At 38.0% G+C, this 15,176-nt stretch overlaps 1 protein-coding gene and 1 long non-coding RNA gene across 15 annotated transcripts in view; one reads left to right on the top strand and one right to left on the bottom strand.

The window, feature by feature from the left end:
• The window catches only part of LOC136845024 (longitudinals lacking protein, isoforms H/M/V-like), a 345,912-nt gene that overhangs the window by 19,123 nt on the left and 311,613 nt on the right, over positions 1 to 15,176 (bottom strand). For 4 of the 9 annotated variants that reach the window (XR_010855043.1, XM_067114706.1, XM_067114704.1 and 1 more), the window contains one exon: positions 10,447 to 11,360. The exons of 3 other annotated variants lie outside the window; for them this stretch is intronic. Coding sequence is in view for 5 of the 6 variants with exons in the window: in XM_067114706.1 (XP_066970807.1) it covers positions 10,923 to 11,360 (438 nt within the window). In the remaining variant the exon portion in view is untranslated. Of the gene's footprint in view, positions 1 to 10,446; positions 11,374 to 15,176 lie in introns of those variants that run through there. 2 more of the 9 variants (XM_067114714.1, XM_067114713.1) reach the window with 2 other exon arrangements.
• Positions 1 to 15,176, top strand: part of LOC136845025 (uncharacterized) — a 356,972-nt gene that overhangs the window by 322,075 nt on the left and 19,721 nt on the right. For all 6 annotated transcript variants that reach the window (XR_010855048.1, XR_010855044.1, XR_010855046.1 and 3 more), the window contains one exon: positions 4,603 to 4,834. This is a non-coding gene — a long non-coding RNA (uncharacterized lncRNA). The remainder of the gene's footprint in view (positions 1 to 4,602; positions 4,835 to 15,176) is intronic.

Raw genomic sequence — 15,176 nt, 5'->3', positions numbered from 1 at the left:
TCAATACAGTTAGAGATAGAATTTGATTGATCTTTTATGCTATTATTTTAGTTTTTTTTTCAGAAACCAGATTTCTACAGCAAAATAAAGTTTTCAGGTATTTTAAGACTAAAACAATAAATATTTCATTTTACTGTATATCCTTTTTACCGTTTGCCTGATATGCTTGTAATTGCTGTTTGCATGATGATCTAGGTAACCATGATGCCAGCTAAATCCCAGTTACATATACTTACTTCATTGCACCTTATCTTTTTAGCTGCTTGTTCCAGGTGTGGGGGAACCAACTTCTCCAGCAATATGAGGTATCAAATCTGGAAACTTGAACATCATCTGAATGATCTAGACTATGCCAAAACTGCTGGATCACAGAGGACCTGATCCTGTCCACTGTCAGGCAAACCACCAATGCATCTCTGTCGATATTTAATCAAATATGTAGCTCTAGTTAGTTGCACTAAGGTCAACTTCTTGCCGTTGATATGGAGCATAAGTGCTGCTAAAACTTACTAGCACTAGGCCAGATCTTGTCACAAATATGCTGCCATTACCAACCAGTGATCCAGACTGGAACACAGGAACCAAGACTTAAACGGGTGCTTGTCTCTAGAAATGGATGTCTGTAACTAACTATGACAACTTCTAACACCCACAGTTCCACTACCATTTCCTTCCATGCATTCCACAATATTTTGGAGACAATCCACCGCAGGAGGAAGCGCAGTTTTTAGGATAAGGTCACCTTCACCTCATTCTCCCCTCCTTACCAGGGCTCTTAGCTGTAGGCAGTGTGCCTTTCTTGAGTTGAGAGGGCAACTACTGCTTCTTCATTGGAGGATACAAGGATAAGGATGTCTTGAAGGCATACTGGGCATATTCTGCCACTTACTTTGAAAGTGGTTTTGACTCTTCTGTTTGACAATGACTGTTACCTGGATGAGGAAAATAGACACTGCCCAAGTTGGAGATCAATGTTTTGCTGTAGAAGTCATCTTGCCTGCAAGCTCATTAGCCATGGTCACCAGGAATGGATCCAGCAGATCCAAGGCTTCATCACTGCATATTATTTCTTCATTTTCTCATTAGCCAGCAGGAACACTATCATCCTACAGTGGAAAAAGTAATCCTAGCCAAGCAACAGCACCATTCTCCTGGCCTTGGTGACTTCCTTCAGCAGTCTAGCTCCCTTCACATGCAACATACTGTTGGTTCCCAATACCCATTCATACCAGTGGCCATGGCAAAGAATTCAGAGAAAAAACAGTCAGCATATTGGTCACCATTGGCAAGAATGTGACAGAGGGGTGAATGATGCTAGATACTAGTTTGTTATCACATCCTTAGAAGAAAGTTGATGATCCTGTAACAAATAGCCTTGTACACAGAACCACCTGTGGAGTCTTTAGGCAGGCAGTAACAAAAAGTGTGGGGTCTTTTGAGAATGAAAGCTTATCCTACAGAGACATAGTTACTTCTGGTTCACCTTGTTCAGTAATACTTGAAGAGCACCATATGTTCCTTTGTCCTGTAAAGTGAGTCCTTTCACCAGCATGTAAGGTATCTTCAGTACTGTATTACTGATTGTAGACTAATGTAGTTGGATTCCTGCCCAGGGTCTTAGACATCATAGAACTCTCTTGTTATGATAAGCATTGCCTCTTTGCCCATCTCTGTCCTTGCAGAAGCTGCTGACACAAAGAATTATCTACCATCTCTGTCCTTGCAGAAGCTGCTGACACAAAGAATTATCTACCATCTCTGTCCTTGCAGAAGCTGCTGACACAAAGAATTATCTACCATCTCTGTCCTTGCAGAAGCTGCTGACACAAAGAATTATCTATTAAACAACAATGGAATAGAGATAGCAAGCAGTGACTTCTTCGCCTAAGCCTGAGCCTATCCTTGAAGAAATGAACTGGCTATCTGCTCCTCCTTAGCCAGTGTCATGGTGTGCAGATAGGCAACCAGAGGTCAAATCATGCTCCCTGATGTGTCTTGGTTGTACATGCTTCTGAGTAGCTTTCTGTGGTGAGCCCCACGACAGTAAGAGATGTTTTCTGACACTTATTGGCACTCAAGTGGCCATGGTCAGTTACATCCTTAATCAGGCATTTGCATGAAGTGTCCATTTTGGGGCAGTCATTAGGCTGATTGCTGTCAAGGTAGGTGTTCAGTGTCAACTTCATGCTGCTATTCCACTTGAAATGGGAGAAACTATTGCTGCACTATTGTAAAGGAAGATATTAAAGGCCATTCTCTTGTTGTGTTCAATGCCCTACCAACAGAGGCATTTATACCTGGATGAAGAAGACTTGGAGTGGCTCAAGTGGTCACCAACCTGAAGGTATCCCCTCCAATGAAGAAGTTTCAAGAAAAGCACATGATTCCTCCAGAATCCCCCATAGTGGACTGCTTTGGACCTCTGCCTGGATCATGACTAGAAATGAAATCCTAGAGAAATACAAAACAAAAAGTAACAAAAATTACTAAAAGTTGCCAAAAATATATGAAATATGGTGAGGAGTAAATTTGCACTTCATTCACAATACAGTAAAAACTTAAAACTGAGCACTGATTAGCAAGCACTCACCCCAAGGAAATCAACACCAAAGCTAGTAAAAACTAAATATAAACAAAAAACCCTGAAAAAGTCAAATGAATATCACCAACAAATGAAAAAAGGCATACAGTAATTCTAAGGATAAATGACCGAATATACATTACTCAACTAGCTACTACTACAAAGCCTCCATAGAAAACATATACACTGGCACCTGACAGTAACTCCTAGTGTAGAAAATGATATGTATTAGCAAATGACAAATGGTTAAAATAATGCTGGAAAATGGCAATCCTGCAGACATGAAACAAGCAGGACAATCCTGGACAGAGCTGTTATCCATGCTGCAGATAAACAAAAAGTGGGAAGGTGATTAATGAATACTTGAGGATCCAAGTGGTGCATGCTACTTGAGACTACCATGCTTCTTCCTTCTGTTAGACTAAAGACTGTTAGGTATGACATTCCAGATCACAAGTATTTGGGTTTATATAACTGATGTGGTTGTGTTGACAAAAATGCCATTTTAGGGATTTATTAAGTAGAGGCAAAACATTTCCTCAGAAAATTTAAAAGTTTTGATTATTTTGGGAAATGTTCCTTTACAGCCTTTTATTCACTAACTTAGCTCCAAAAATGCAAAAATAGAAGTGATGTGCTTGCCAGCAAATAATGATTTCCTATTGCAGCTAGAAGAAAAGTGTACAGTAAAGTACTATGATTGCTACTATTGCAATGATGGTAAGCAGGATAATGAAAAACGAAATTTAATAATGTATGGACTGAGTAACATTGCTGCGTTTTTCAAATTAATAAAAATGCTTTCGTGATACAGGAACTTCAATGGATTTTTGCTGGCTTGGATCCTACTACGTACAGGTGATGAAAAAGACATACAAGAAAGACCTCTTGGAGTGGCCTCACATGAATGCTAAAATGCTTGGTGTAATCAAAACACATAGAAGAAATTGCTGCCTCTACAAAAAAGATGATGATAAAAACTGATTTTGTGGTGAGCCTACCCACTTCATTATTCCTGTACCTGATACCATGTGTAAGTGGATGGCTTTGGCATGGCTTGATAAAATTAATGATACTAAAGCTCAGAAATATTTTCCATACTTGGGGATATTCAGGCACTTTCGGTGCCAGCAATCTCTATTGAGACTAGTGAAAATTCAAAACTTTTTCAAGCTACTGACATAGCAACAGCAGCGAGCTGTTTGTACCAGCAGTACATCCACATTAAACACAAACTAGTAGTGTGATTGTAATGAGAACCAACACTGAATGACAATGCTTGTATGTTTCACTTTTGAATTTTGCTTTTTAAGATGTTTATTTCTTAATTCCACCAAATGACAAGACTCCACGACAACACTAGCATCTGCTGGCCAACCTCTTCAAGCAGCTTTTCCATATGGTTGCAGTAAGTGAAGTAAATTACCATTCTCTATTGTTCTCATTTTTGTTTTATACAGTGTATAGCTTTTTTACTAAAAACCAATTGCATAATAAATATATATATTTTAGTAAAGACAATATATATATAATATATATATATATATATATATATATATATATATATATAGATATATATATATAGATATATATATATATATATAATATATATATATATATATATATATATATATATATATATATATATATATATATATATATATATATTTTTTTTTTTATATATATATAAATTATTTTAATACAAAGCCTACTTATATATATATATATATATATATATATATATATATTTTTTTTTTTTTTTTTACTGGAAATTTTTTTAATACAAAGCCTACTTGTGCATGGTGCACAAATCCCACACATGTCCCTGCCAATCCATTTGTATAGGTTGGTGCAAGTACTTATGAGTTCCTTAGGGAGTTCCTTAGGGCTTCTTTGTGTCTAATCCAGCTGCAACAGAACCATGGAGCTGGGAGGAGGGGAATTGGGGTAAAGAGTGTATATTGAAAAAAATGTTATAAAAAATATATTTGTTTCATCACTAATCTCAATTTCTTTACCAGAACCTCAATAGCAACTTTGAGAAGGACCTGAAGAGGCAAAAAGGTGTAAAGAAACTTAAGAATGGGGATGAGAAAAGATATGAGAGAGCAAACAATATGAGCGCTAGCTTGATGATGGCCATGGGAGACAAATCTTTGAAGCTGTGACTCAGTCTAATGAATTATTGGACCCACAGGTGAGAAGGACAACCTTACAAGCTTTCAACTTGTCAACCAGCTCCCACAGCACACTGTAAGTCCATTCCTGTTTTCTTGCTACTAGTGCTTGCATTGAGTATAGTTGATTTCAAGTTTTAAAGTAGAACTGGTTGTAATTGACCACATATGTCTACTTATGTTTGGACTGAGCTTAAATTACTATCAGTCAACTTTTCTCTCTTGGGTATATAATAGGCAATTCCAGTGAAAAGAGTGAGGCAAAGTGAAGTCGGTGAGGCCTATGGCCTGAAATAATATGGATGTTTGCTTTTGCTTTCATGCATGTGTCACGGAGAGGGATAGGTGAACATTGATGATTTTAGTGACATTGGCACAACACAATCATCCAATTCAGAATCATTCAACCACTGATGTATAAAATTGATGGTAATGATGATTACGCCATTGCTTTGGTTGGTGATTGGTCTATCATAAGATACGCTAGAAATCCCTTAGGGTATCATAGCATGAAATTTATAGTTCAAAACAAAACAAACCCCATATATATTTAGATGTCTTTGTATGATATGCTTTTTAGTTTACTGCAAACTAACAGATTAAGCCAAAGAATTATTGGATGAAAACCAAGAAACTTAGCCCCAAAATCACTTGTACTCAAAGGTGATGTGAAACAAACCTAAATGAAATGTTTACATGCTTGCTTATTTTGCTGGTGCCAGAAATTGCTGGGTCTGGCAATGAAGCATGGCTAGTTTCAGGGCTGAAGGAAGGCAGTAGAGGCTGGCAAGGCAGGTACTATAGGCCCAGAGTTGGATACAAGCTTTAGGCAGGAAACAGAAGAGAGCCTGAAGCAAGAGGTGAGGAAGACTTGGAAAGGGGGGGAAAAAAGGGGCAGCAGAAAAAATACAGACTACACGAAAGGCAGGAAACACAAGGCAAAAGTCAGAGGAAAATATGGCAGTAAAACTTATCTGAACAGGAAGACATGAAGCTTTTGAACTGCAGCAAGCAGAAAAAAAAGAGTGCGCATACATCTGAGCACACACATGGCAAGAGACAGACTGGGAAGGAGCAAACACTTTCTGAGGAGCTAAGAGGAAGACAACAAGGGTTCACCAGTGTGGTTTGATTACACGTATGGCTGCAGAGGCAACAGTCCTCTCCATGTAAGGACTTCAGAAGGCAAATGGCATGAACAGAAGTACTGCAATGAGGAAGTGAGCATCAGATTGTTGATGATCACAGAAGGGGAGGCTGGTGCCAGGAGAGCGAAAGAGAGTAGATGCAGGAATGCACCTGAAGGCATGTGATCTCTGACAAGGCTTGCTGTGTGCAAAAGGAGGCAAAAGGACCTGCCAAGACAAGATCAGAAAGAATGACAGTTGGGAGACAGGGACAGGAAGCATAGGGCATTGAATGCCAATGCAACAAGAACAGGTGAATGAAGTGGGAGAAAATGGGAACTCTCGGTTGGAAAACTCCATACTCCTAAAGGGGTGACAGGGAGATGCAAAGAAAAGACCATGACCACTGTTTTTATTACCAGAACTTAGTACCCACTGTGATGGGAACTACACTAGAAGTCACCCAGCACAGGCTGCACCCAAGCAGGAGGCAAGGGGAAAAGTGACTGAAACAGAGCCACATACTAAATCTTTTAGTTGCTCCTCTGCTGTAGAAAAGAGAGAAAAGGAGCAGTGTTCCATACAAAGAAGTGGGCAATGAAGGAGGAGCTGCAGGCCACAAACACCTAAGGTACTGAGGATGGAGGATGGTGGAACAGCAAGGAACAACTGGAGCCTGGACATTCCAGGAGAACAGGGAGCTAAAGAACAGTGAACACCAAAGAATTGCAGACCCTGTTAGTTGCACTGAACAAATAATGACAGCAATATTCACTGGATCATGAATAATCCTAGCAAAAGAAACCCCTTATTCTAATAAGCAAAAAGGAATGTAGATAACAGTGTGTAAAATACATTCTTAACCTGAAAATGTAAGTTTTGTTACAAATTAAGACATCTCTGTATTAAACAGTTAGATTATACTGTACATTGATGAAAATTTCTCTTAGACACCACTACACTGCAGACAGTAAGAAAAATGATCATAAAACCATTAAAATAGCCCCATAGTGGAGAATTAAATTATTTTCTGAACTTCTGAATCTCTTGTAGATCCATTGAAGTAAATTGCTTGTGGCATTCACAAAAGGCAGGAGTCTTAATGAAGATCTCATCAATGAAATAACAATACTCTAGCACAAGGAAATAAATGAAAATCAATTTGGACACACTGTAATCTTATGAACCACCCTAAAAGTCAGGTAATCTGTGGAACTTGTTAACTCATCAGCAGACATACTAAGAATGATTCAGTCAACTACTGTCCTGGATATACAGGCATAAGGGACTGTAAGGAGCATGTGCTCGCCCAGCTGAGCTACCTGGACTTACTTATACAAGATTCATGCACAGTGCACAGATAGGCTTTGCTAAAGTCATGGGTTAGTGATGAAACATAACAAAAAGTTTATTGGCACATTAATTAGGGTCAAGTCCAACTTTTCAATTAGTCAAAGAAGCAAGCCTTGTATATGTGACTTATAAAGCATTTACAGTACATGTATATTACTTAAAAAATTAACTGCAAAATCTTGAACAAAGTTAAATAATAAATTCCTTTTGCAATCAAATAATATTTTGTGCTCTAAAAATCGTAAAAATATATCTATAATTTTTTGAAAACGCTGATTCAGATTATTCTGCTTTTGCCCCTGATTTCTTATGAATATATTTGAAAAGCAAAAAACGTAAGTAACTCGCCTGTATATATCTATAATTTTTTGATAGTGGAGACTATGCACTTCTATCGCATTCACAGCTTTTAAAGTGACTGCCAGTGGATGGTATCTTTTGTGAGCTTAGACCTCTTGTGTCTGGTGTTCCACAGAATAGTGTTCTGGGACCTTCAGTTGTTTTAAACTTTATTACTACTGTTATCTTTGAAAATAAGATAGTATACAGTATTATTCAGGAGCAACTCTTGTAGCAGTTCATATTTTTCTCCAGATGGGAAATAGTGTTTGCTGGCCTTAATAGAGATGCAAGTGATTTAGTCTGTTAAGGATGAGACTGAACTCAAAAGAAACTAAGACTTTATGATTAGCCAACATGGCATCATGCTACATGTGTTACCTTTGACTCTAATCTTTCATTCTCACAATGCTTGAGAAATTTATCATCCAATACTTCCAGAAAGTTTGGTATTGTTCATAAGGCAGCCTATGCCTACAGAGAAATAATAGTAGTGCTATTTGCATCAGATCTTTTATTTTAACATTGCCGAAATGTTCTCCACTTTATAGGTTGGAAGACTTGGAAGCTTTGTCATGCCAGCAAAGTTGTCCAAAAAGGTGGTTTCATTTTTCCTCAAAATTGTGAATGATTTAGAAAACTGTCAGATATCCTCTTTGACCATCTTGAAATATGTTATATCTCACCAGAAGTAATTCTGACATCACCTTTAGTACCTCAAACTTTTGGAAGCTGAATATCTACACCATAGACTCAGTTGTTATTCATCAAGTCTTTCTGGGGAAACCTATAGAGCATGCTTTCCGGTAAACATGCACTGACTGCTCTCTGGGACAGTACTGCCTTCCTGTAATTAACAGCATCCTAATCTTAAGAGATCACCTCTGTTGGCTAAGATATAGGCAACCTTTCAAGGACTAACAATCATTTGACAGCTACATTCCTTCAAGTAGGATTTAGCCTGGAACTCAGGGGTTTCCTCCATCCTTTCCTTATGATGGTTCTAGTAAGGAAGCTGCTGAAGTTGAAAAAAGCAATGGAAATGCAACAAGGTAAAACCAGCAATGGCATAGTACCGAGCAGTCCTTGGCTCTAAGATTCACTACAAACGTGCTTCATAGCGCCCAAAAGAGAAGTACAAAATTGGGGTCCTCCCTTTTCTTAGGACAGACCTGATAATTCTGCAGAGCGCAATATTCTCAGTGAAATGGACAAAATGCAGTCTAAATTAGCAGTTTTTGTGCTAGCATGAACCTTCCCTCTATGAACCACTTTGTCCTCCACAATCTCCTCCTCGCACCAGCTCCTCTATACTATACACTGTACACCCAGTTTACAGATTTAAATAAAGTGGACTCCGTTTCTCCATTTCTGACAAGTGGCACATTAATAACTGATGGTCAGCTGGGTCATCGCAAAGCAGGCTTCTTTTAACCTACATTTTGAATTAGTTATATTCAAATTGAAGTGCAGTAATCACTCGATACACACTACATCCTTGAAAGCACCTTTGTCATTGTGAACATATGTACATCATCAAACTTAATGGAAAAAGTGTTAATAAAAGCATACGAGTGAGGATAGCTGTGTTTAGCAAATATTGGACTAATAAAATTGCTTTGCTCAACCAGGCTAACTAGCTAAGCATTGTACATACACTTAGTTAGTCAATTATAACGTGTACCAGTTGGCTTAATGGTAAGGAGGGGGAGGGAAGGGGAGAAGAAAGGAGTAATCAGGTCCACTGGGGGTGGGTGGTGGTAAAATTTGCAAATTGAATTAGCCTCAGTCCTGCAGTTCACTCTCTCATGTTTGGATACCCCATACGATCATTTTAAGGTTTCTTTATGCAATTATGTTGCATTGTTGTTTTTTAATGTGTTTAAGGATAAATTGCACACAGTATGAGCAGTTAGCTAATAATTTAACTGTACAGTATTTCCTATATAATTATAGAGGCTGTTGTGAATAATATACAGTAAACCCCCAGATTCGCGGGGATGCGATGCAACCCCCATGAATAGCTGAAATCCGCGAATACTTAAAACCCTCTAAAAACACTTAGAACTGCCTATTTTTATAGTTTAAACACAAAAAAAGAAACTAAAAATGCTTATACCTGAGTATTTTAATATTTTTATCACAAAAAGTGCATTTAGTCATGAAAATGAGATGAAAATACCGTAATTAGTGAATATTTCTCAGTGAAAAATACCACGAATGGGCGAATTTTCTGCGAATAATGGGTAGATACGTTCCACAGAGGAATCCGCGAATACATGAGTCCGTGAATACATGCGTCCGCGAATAGTGAGACCGTGAGTACAGGGAGTTTACTGTAGTTTGAGTAGGCGTAGGCTAGGCTACAGTGACAAAGTATTTTAATAATACATTTTTCTTGATAATGTGTCATATTTTTTGTTTTCTTGTGTTTAGTGTATACATTTAAAAAGACAAGAATTCTTTGACCTATACTATTCTTCAGGTGAATGTATATTTTCAATACTGTATTTTCATAAGCTATCCTGGGTTGCAGTAGGACTTGGAGGGTAGCTTAGTGGTAGTATACCTTAGGGTAGCCTGGTTACAATTCCTACATTTATACTTTTTGCACTAATGCTGTGTGCATAATTGCGTAAACTATTTTGTCTTGACAAACATTCCAAAAGATCTTAAGTTGACGAAATATCCTCTTTACCAAATAGAACTATTTCAGTAATCTCAGTGTCAGTGGTGTAAAGATTGAGGGATGACTGTGATAAATAACTTATCAAGATGATCCCATAAACACATTAGCAACAGCAGTCTGCGTTTTGGTTGAAGTGAATAACACTGATGATAATTAGGAGAAGTAAAGGAAAAAATTATGTCCAGAGTTTTCCTTTATTCTGTTATCTAACAATACCAATAATGATTATCAATTCCTTGCCAATTCTGATCAATAATGAAGGAAATAGTAAAAGGAAAGTTCATAAAGTTGGATAAATTTTACCTTAAATGTTAACTAGTTTCATTAAGCTAACAACAATTTTATTTATTTATATTTCTGTAACTAAAATCTGGCTACTTAACACTAGTTCTATAAATAATTTGAAATTAACAACCTATACCAGTAAATGTAAAAAAAAAAAGTTGCTGTCACCTTCAAATTATAATTGTCACATTTATAAAAATAAAAGTAAAATTGTCAACTTTAAATCAAGTAAAACTGTCACCTTTATTAAGTAAAACTGTCACCTTTATAAGTTAAATTATGTTTAAGAGTTTTAATCTCTTTTGCTACCATTTATACAATAATTTATGTATAATCGACATAGCTTCACAAAATACTTGAAAGAGACAAACTTAATTTGTATGAACAAGAATGTGCCTGTGCAGGCTACTTTTTCTGTTAAATCTGGCCAGGCAAAATGTGCACTGAAAAGGTCTTTCTCCTGTGTGCCTGACAAGATGACACTTCAGATGACATTTTTGAGTGAAGCGAGATGGGCAGAGGGGACATGCAAATGGCTTTTCTCCTGTATGACTTCTCAAGTGAACTCTTACACCATATTCTGTGTGGCTGACATAAGAGCAAATTTTGCACTTAAAATTTTTCTTGCCCTTATGCTCTCGTACTTCAATAAAACTGCCATTATGAGTAGATAAGTGTACCATCAGTTCATCATCCGAGGAGGCTGAATATGGGCAAAATGAACACTTCCACACTTCAAAAGCACTACTGGGCCCTCTTGAATTTCTCTGTTTGGTTGCTCTCCTTTTCTTTAAGCTGAACTGGTCCTTCTGCAATGGGATACTATACTCAATTAATGAGCAAAATGTGTTTGGGAACAACAGTATAATCTTGTGTAAAAATTAATTTGGTTTTGACACACACGAGCACCAATTTCATTCAAGAAGATACCTTCAAAACCAGTTCTCAGACACTTAGTGAACATTAATTTCACCAAACTGATTCAACAGACTTCACAGACAGAATAATGTAATAAGCAACTTTAAGCATTGCATACTTAATTCAAAAAATTTAAATACATTTATAAAGCTGCGGAGCTGAACTTTGAGGTTCCCTTACAAAGGCTTAAAATAAAAGTACTGATGTGACCGAAACTACAACACCTGCTCAGGTGGGAGATACCCCTCCTCCAAAAACGTATTTGTAACCAACATACCCAGACCTAACCTAACCTAGAATACTATAACCTGACCACCCAACCAGTGACTGCCATGAATGTCCTTGGTCAACCTACCTTGCTTTCATCCTCACTGTTCACTCTTGGCACAAACTGTTTCTGAGCTAACATCATCAAGAAATCACCATCTAAACATAAACTTTGTAAATATATTTCAATAATGAGGCCTTTTTCTTTTTGTCAGGGAAACATCCTATTGGCCAAATGTCAAAAAACAAAGTGTGTGGCTATGAAGCATTTGGGTGTCTTCGTTTACATCAAGCATATCACTCATGAAAGTACAGTAGGCTACTTAGTTTAGTTGTAAAGCAAATCAGGTTATATCTGAAAATTTGTCAGTACAGTATAACAGTTGTAATTCTGATCATGAACATAACAACCAGGCATTATGAATATAAAAAAATGAGAAGAGAAATAATGATAGTTACATATTTCCCATTAATGTCTTTTCAATTAAATAAAAAAATATGGAAAATAAATATTAAAGTTACACCACACAATTTTTTACTTAGCTAATTTTCCATGAACAATGACTGTGCAGGTGATTCCCAGTTGATTCGACAACCTGTGACAGGGAATTTTACTCGTACAGTAAAACCTCCATTTTTAAAGTCATATTCAATAAGAATTATTACTTCAGTGCAAATAAAATAGGTGCATTATATCCTAGACCAGGGTTGTCCAGCCCCATGCATGTGGGCAAAAAGTGACCCACTAGAGAAAAATAAGAAAGTATATTTCTCTTTTTTATATATATACATGCACACAGGTGGCCCGCATGACTCTTTTCACGAGTGGCCCTCAGACTAAAACAACTTGGATGGCCCTGGCCTAGACTGATATGCTTTGTACAAGAGTAAGTCTACATATCAAGTGTGTTATATGTTGTGAAATATATAGGTACATAAGTACATTTATTTAGGAACAATCTACCAGCTGAGGTTAGGAATAGCACCATTACCAGTCTGTTCAAGAACAGATTACTTGGGATAATCAACACCCTTAAGTGATGTATCTTTCTAGGTGTCTTGGCTAGACTATTAAATCTTGGATGCACCAGCATTCCTGTAATTCTCTCTCATTTTGTCAAGTTGTAGCAAAATATGTAATTAACCCGGGGACAACCCATAAAATTGTTCCTCTTCCCCATGGCAAACTCACAGAATGCACATAAAACCTCCTAACCCTTCCTACATGATTAATGCAAACAAAAATGTAGAACTTAAACAGAAAGTTCCAGTTCTAAGTGCACTTAAGGTTTTACTATTTAGACTTCCTGGCCTAAGCAACATTTATCTTTATGAGTCTTTATAATTTTGTCTATTTTGCAAGCTAAACTCTTGGGTTTTATAGTATTTAACATGATCTGATTCATGTGAGCACAATATCTGCCTTTTATTGATCCTAAACATTTGTCATTCAGCACTGTTAAATACTCATTTGCAGAAATGGCTGATCTGGTCACAATAATGTATACCACTTCAGTTGCAATACACTCCCTGAACACCTGAATTAGCCCTGGTCACCTACCAGCCCGAACTACATCCCCATAGCTTTTACCCACTTAGTGGGTAATTAACTGTCAGCGTTACCAACGCTTACAGGAAAATCTTGTCAAATGAGTTACAAGAAGTACCGTTGGCAACACTGCTGCAAGTCCTGGCCGAGATCCCCAATTTGTTCGCCATGCTGTGTGGGTGTGTCCTACATCAGGCGAACTTTTGTCATTTAGCCTGACCCCCATTTAAGAATTTGGACATCAGATCATGATTTGGACTGTTTTCAATGCATTTTCTCCTGGATGGATACTTTATTGATTGGATTTGGAACTTCTCTCCCGATTTTGACTTTGGGATCGGTACTTTGGACTCGATTGGATAAGTCAAACAAGAAGACGTCGCCGTCTGCTAGCGCCGATACTTCCACTTCGTTTACATCTTCAACAACAGAGCCTTCTACTGCTGGAAATGCTGACGCTCATCGGCCCTATACGTCCTGCAAGCGTAGGATGAGTACCCTCAAACACGATTGACTTTCTGTTTGTATTTTATGTAGGAAGATGCAGTGTAGTATCAGTCAGATAGGCATCGAGTCTTGGTTGGTAGATCAGATGGGAGAATTATTCAAAAAGTTAAAGGACAAGTTACCAGCTGAGTATGTCTAGTCTATTTTTCCAGCTTTATGACTAAATTAATGGAAACTAGAGATAAGGATAGTAGTACTAGTGTTATAGACACTAATCATTCTTTTTCAGCAACCCCCTGCCTGTTCCATAACCAGCCCTAATGGGTGCCGGGGGTCATGGAGAACAGCAAACCTTGAAGGTAGGATCTGCCAGGCCCCCGGCGTGGAGCAGGCAGTATTGGCAGCAGATTTCCCCCCTTCCCTCTAAAACCGTAAGTTCTAAGGTGGATATAGAATTAGGAATCACTCAGACGAGTATGAATTCTACTTTAGGAAGTATTCAGGAAGAGTAGTTGAACGTGCAGTCTTCTTTGGGTTCAGGTTTGGTTGGGGCCGCCAATGTTTAGGTCTCTCATTTAGATCAATCGTTGGTTTTATTTCCTGCTTCGTGCTCTGTGCAACAAAAGGTTTCCAGATCCGTAGAGGGTCGTTCAGATTTGGTTTCTGATGTACAGTATCTGGTTCTGAATTTTTGTTTTTCCTTGAATACTCCTTCTTCTAAGGTTCCTTTTCCTTCAGGGGTTAAAATTTCTTTCGTCTTGCGATAGTGGTAATTCTGGCGATCGAGTTTTACAATATTCATGATCATGTCTTAAAGAATTTTCTGAATTTGATAATGATGTCTATCAAGATTATCCGGGGGGGGGGGGGACAGAACCAGTCTATTTTCTTTCTTTGAAATCTATGGCCTCTTCGGCCACTATGGAATTTTCCCCTTTTTTCCCCATTTCTTCTAAGCCTTCTTCCATTGCCCTTCTCAATCTTTTTTAGTCCACTCTTCTGAGGGCTCTTCAGGGCCTTTGTTGCTCATCCTGCTTTCTTGGCTTTTAACTCAGCAGAGCAAAGGCTTTTCTTGGTTCAACCCTGTGATATTAGAGCTTCAGCGGCTCCCTCTCTCTCTCTCTCTGCGGGGTTGAGGGAAGAGGTACTTTTAACGGATCCTTTTGTGAATCCTGTAGTTTCTCAGGCATCCAATCTAGTTGCTTCTCAGGTGTTTGCGGTGTCAGCAACTCCCTATTTTCATTCTTCGGGTTACTAACCGTAATGTATCCTCTTTGATACTACAGCAGTCGGCGGTTCGCGTGTGCCAGCGTTCAGTGTATCAGCACCGATAGTTTCCTCAGCCTTTCCATTCTCCAGGATAGCTGGTAATTTGCCTTTGTCTGTTACCTTGGGTTCGGTACCTCTTAACTTCCCCTTCAAAACTCCTTTGAGTTCATTCCGG

This window comes from Macrobrachium rosenbergii, chromosome 13 (assembly GCF_040412425.1).
Source record: "Macrobrachium rosenbergii isolate ZJJX-2024 chromosome 13, ASM4041242v1, whole genome shotgun sequence".
Classification (NCBI taxonomy): Eukaryota; Metazoa; Arthropoda; class Malacostraca; order Decapoda; family Palaemonidae; genus Macrobrachium; species Macrobrachium rosenbergii.
This window is presented reverse-complemented; position numbering and strand designations above follow the sequence as displayed.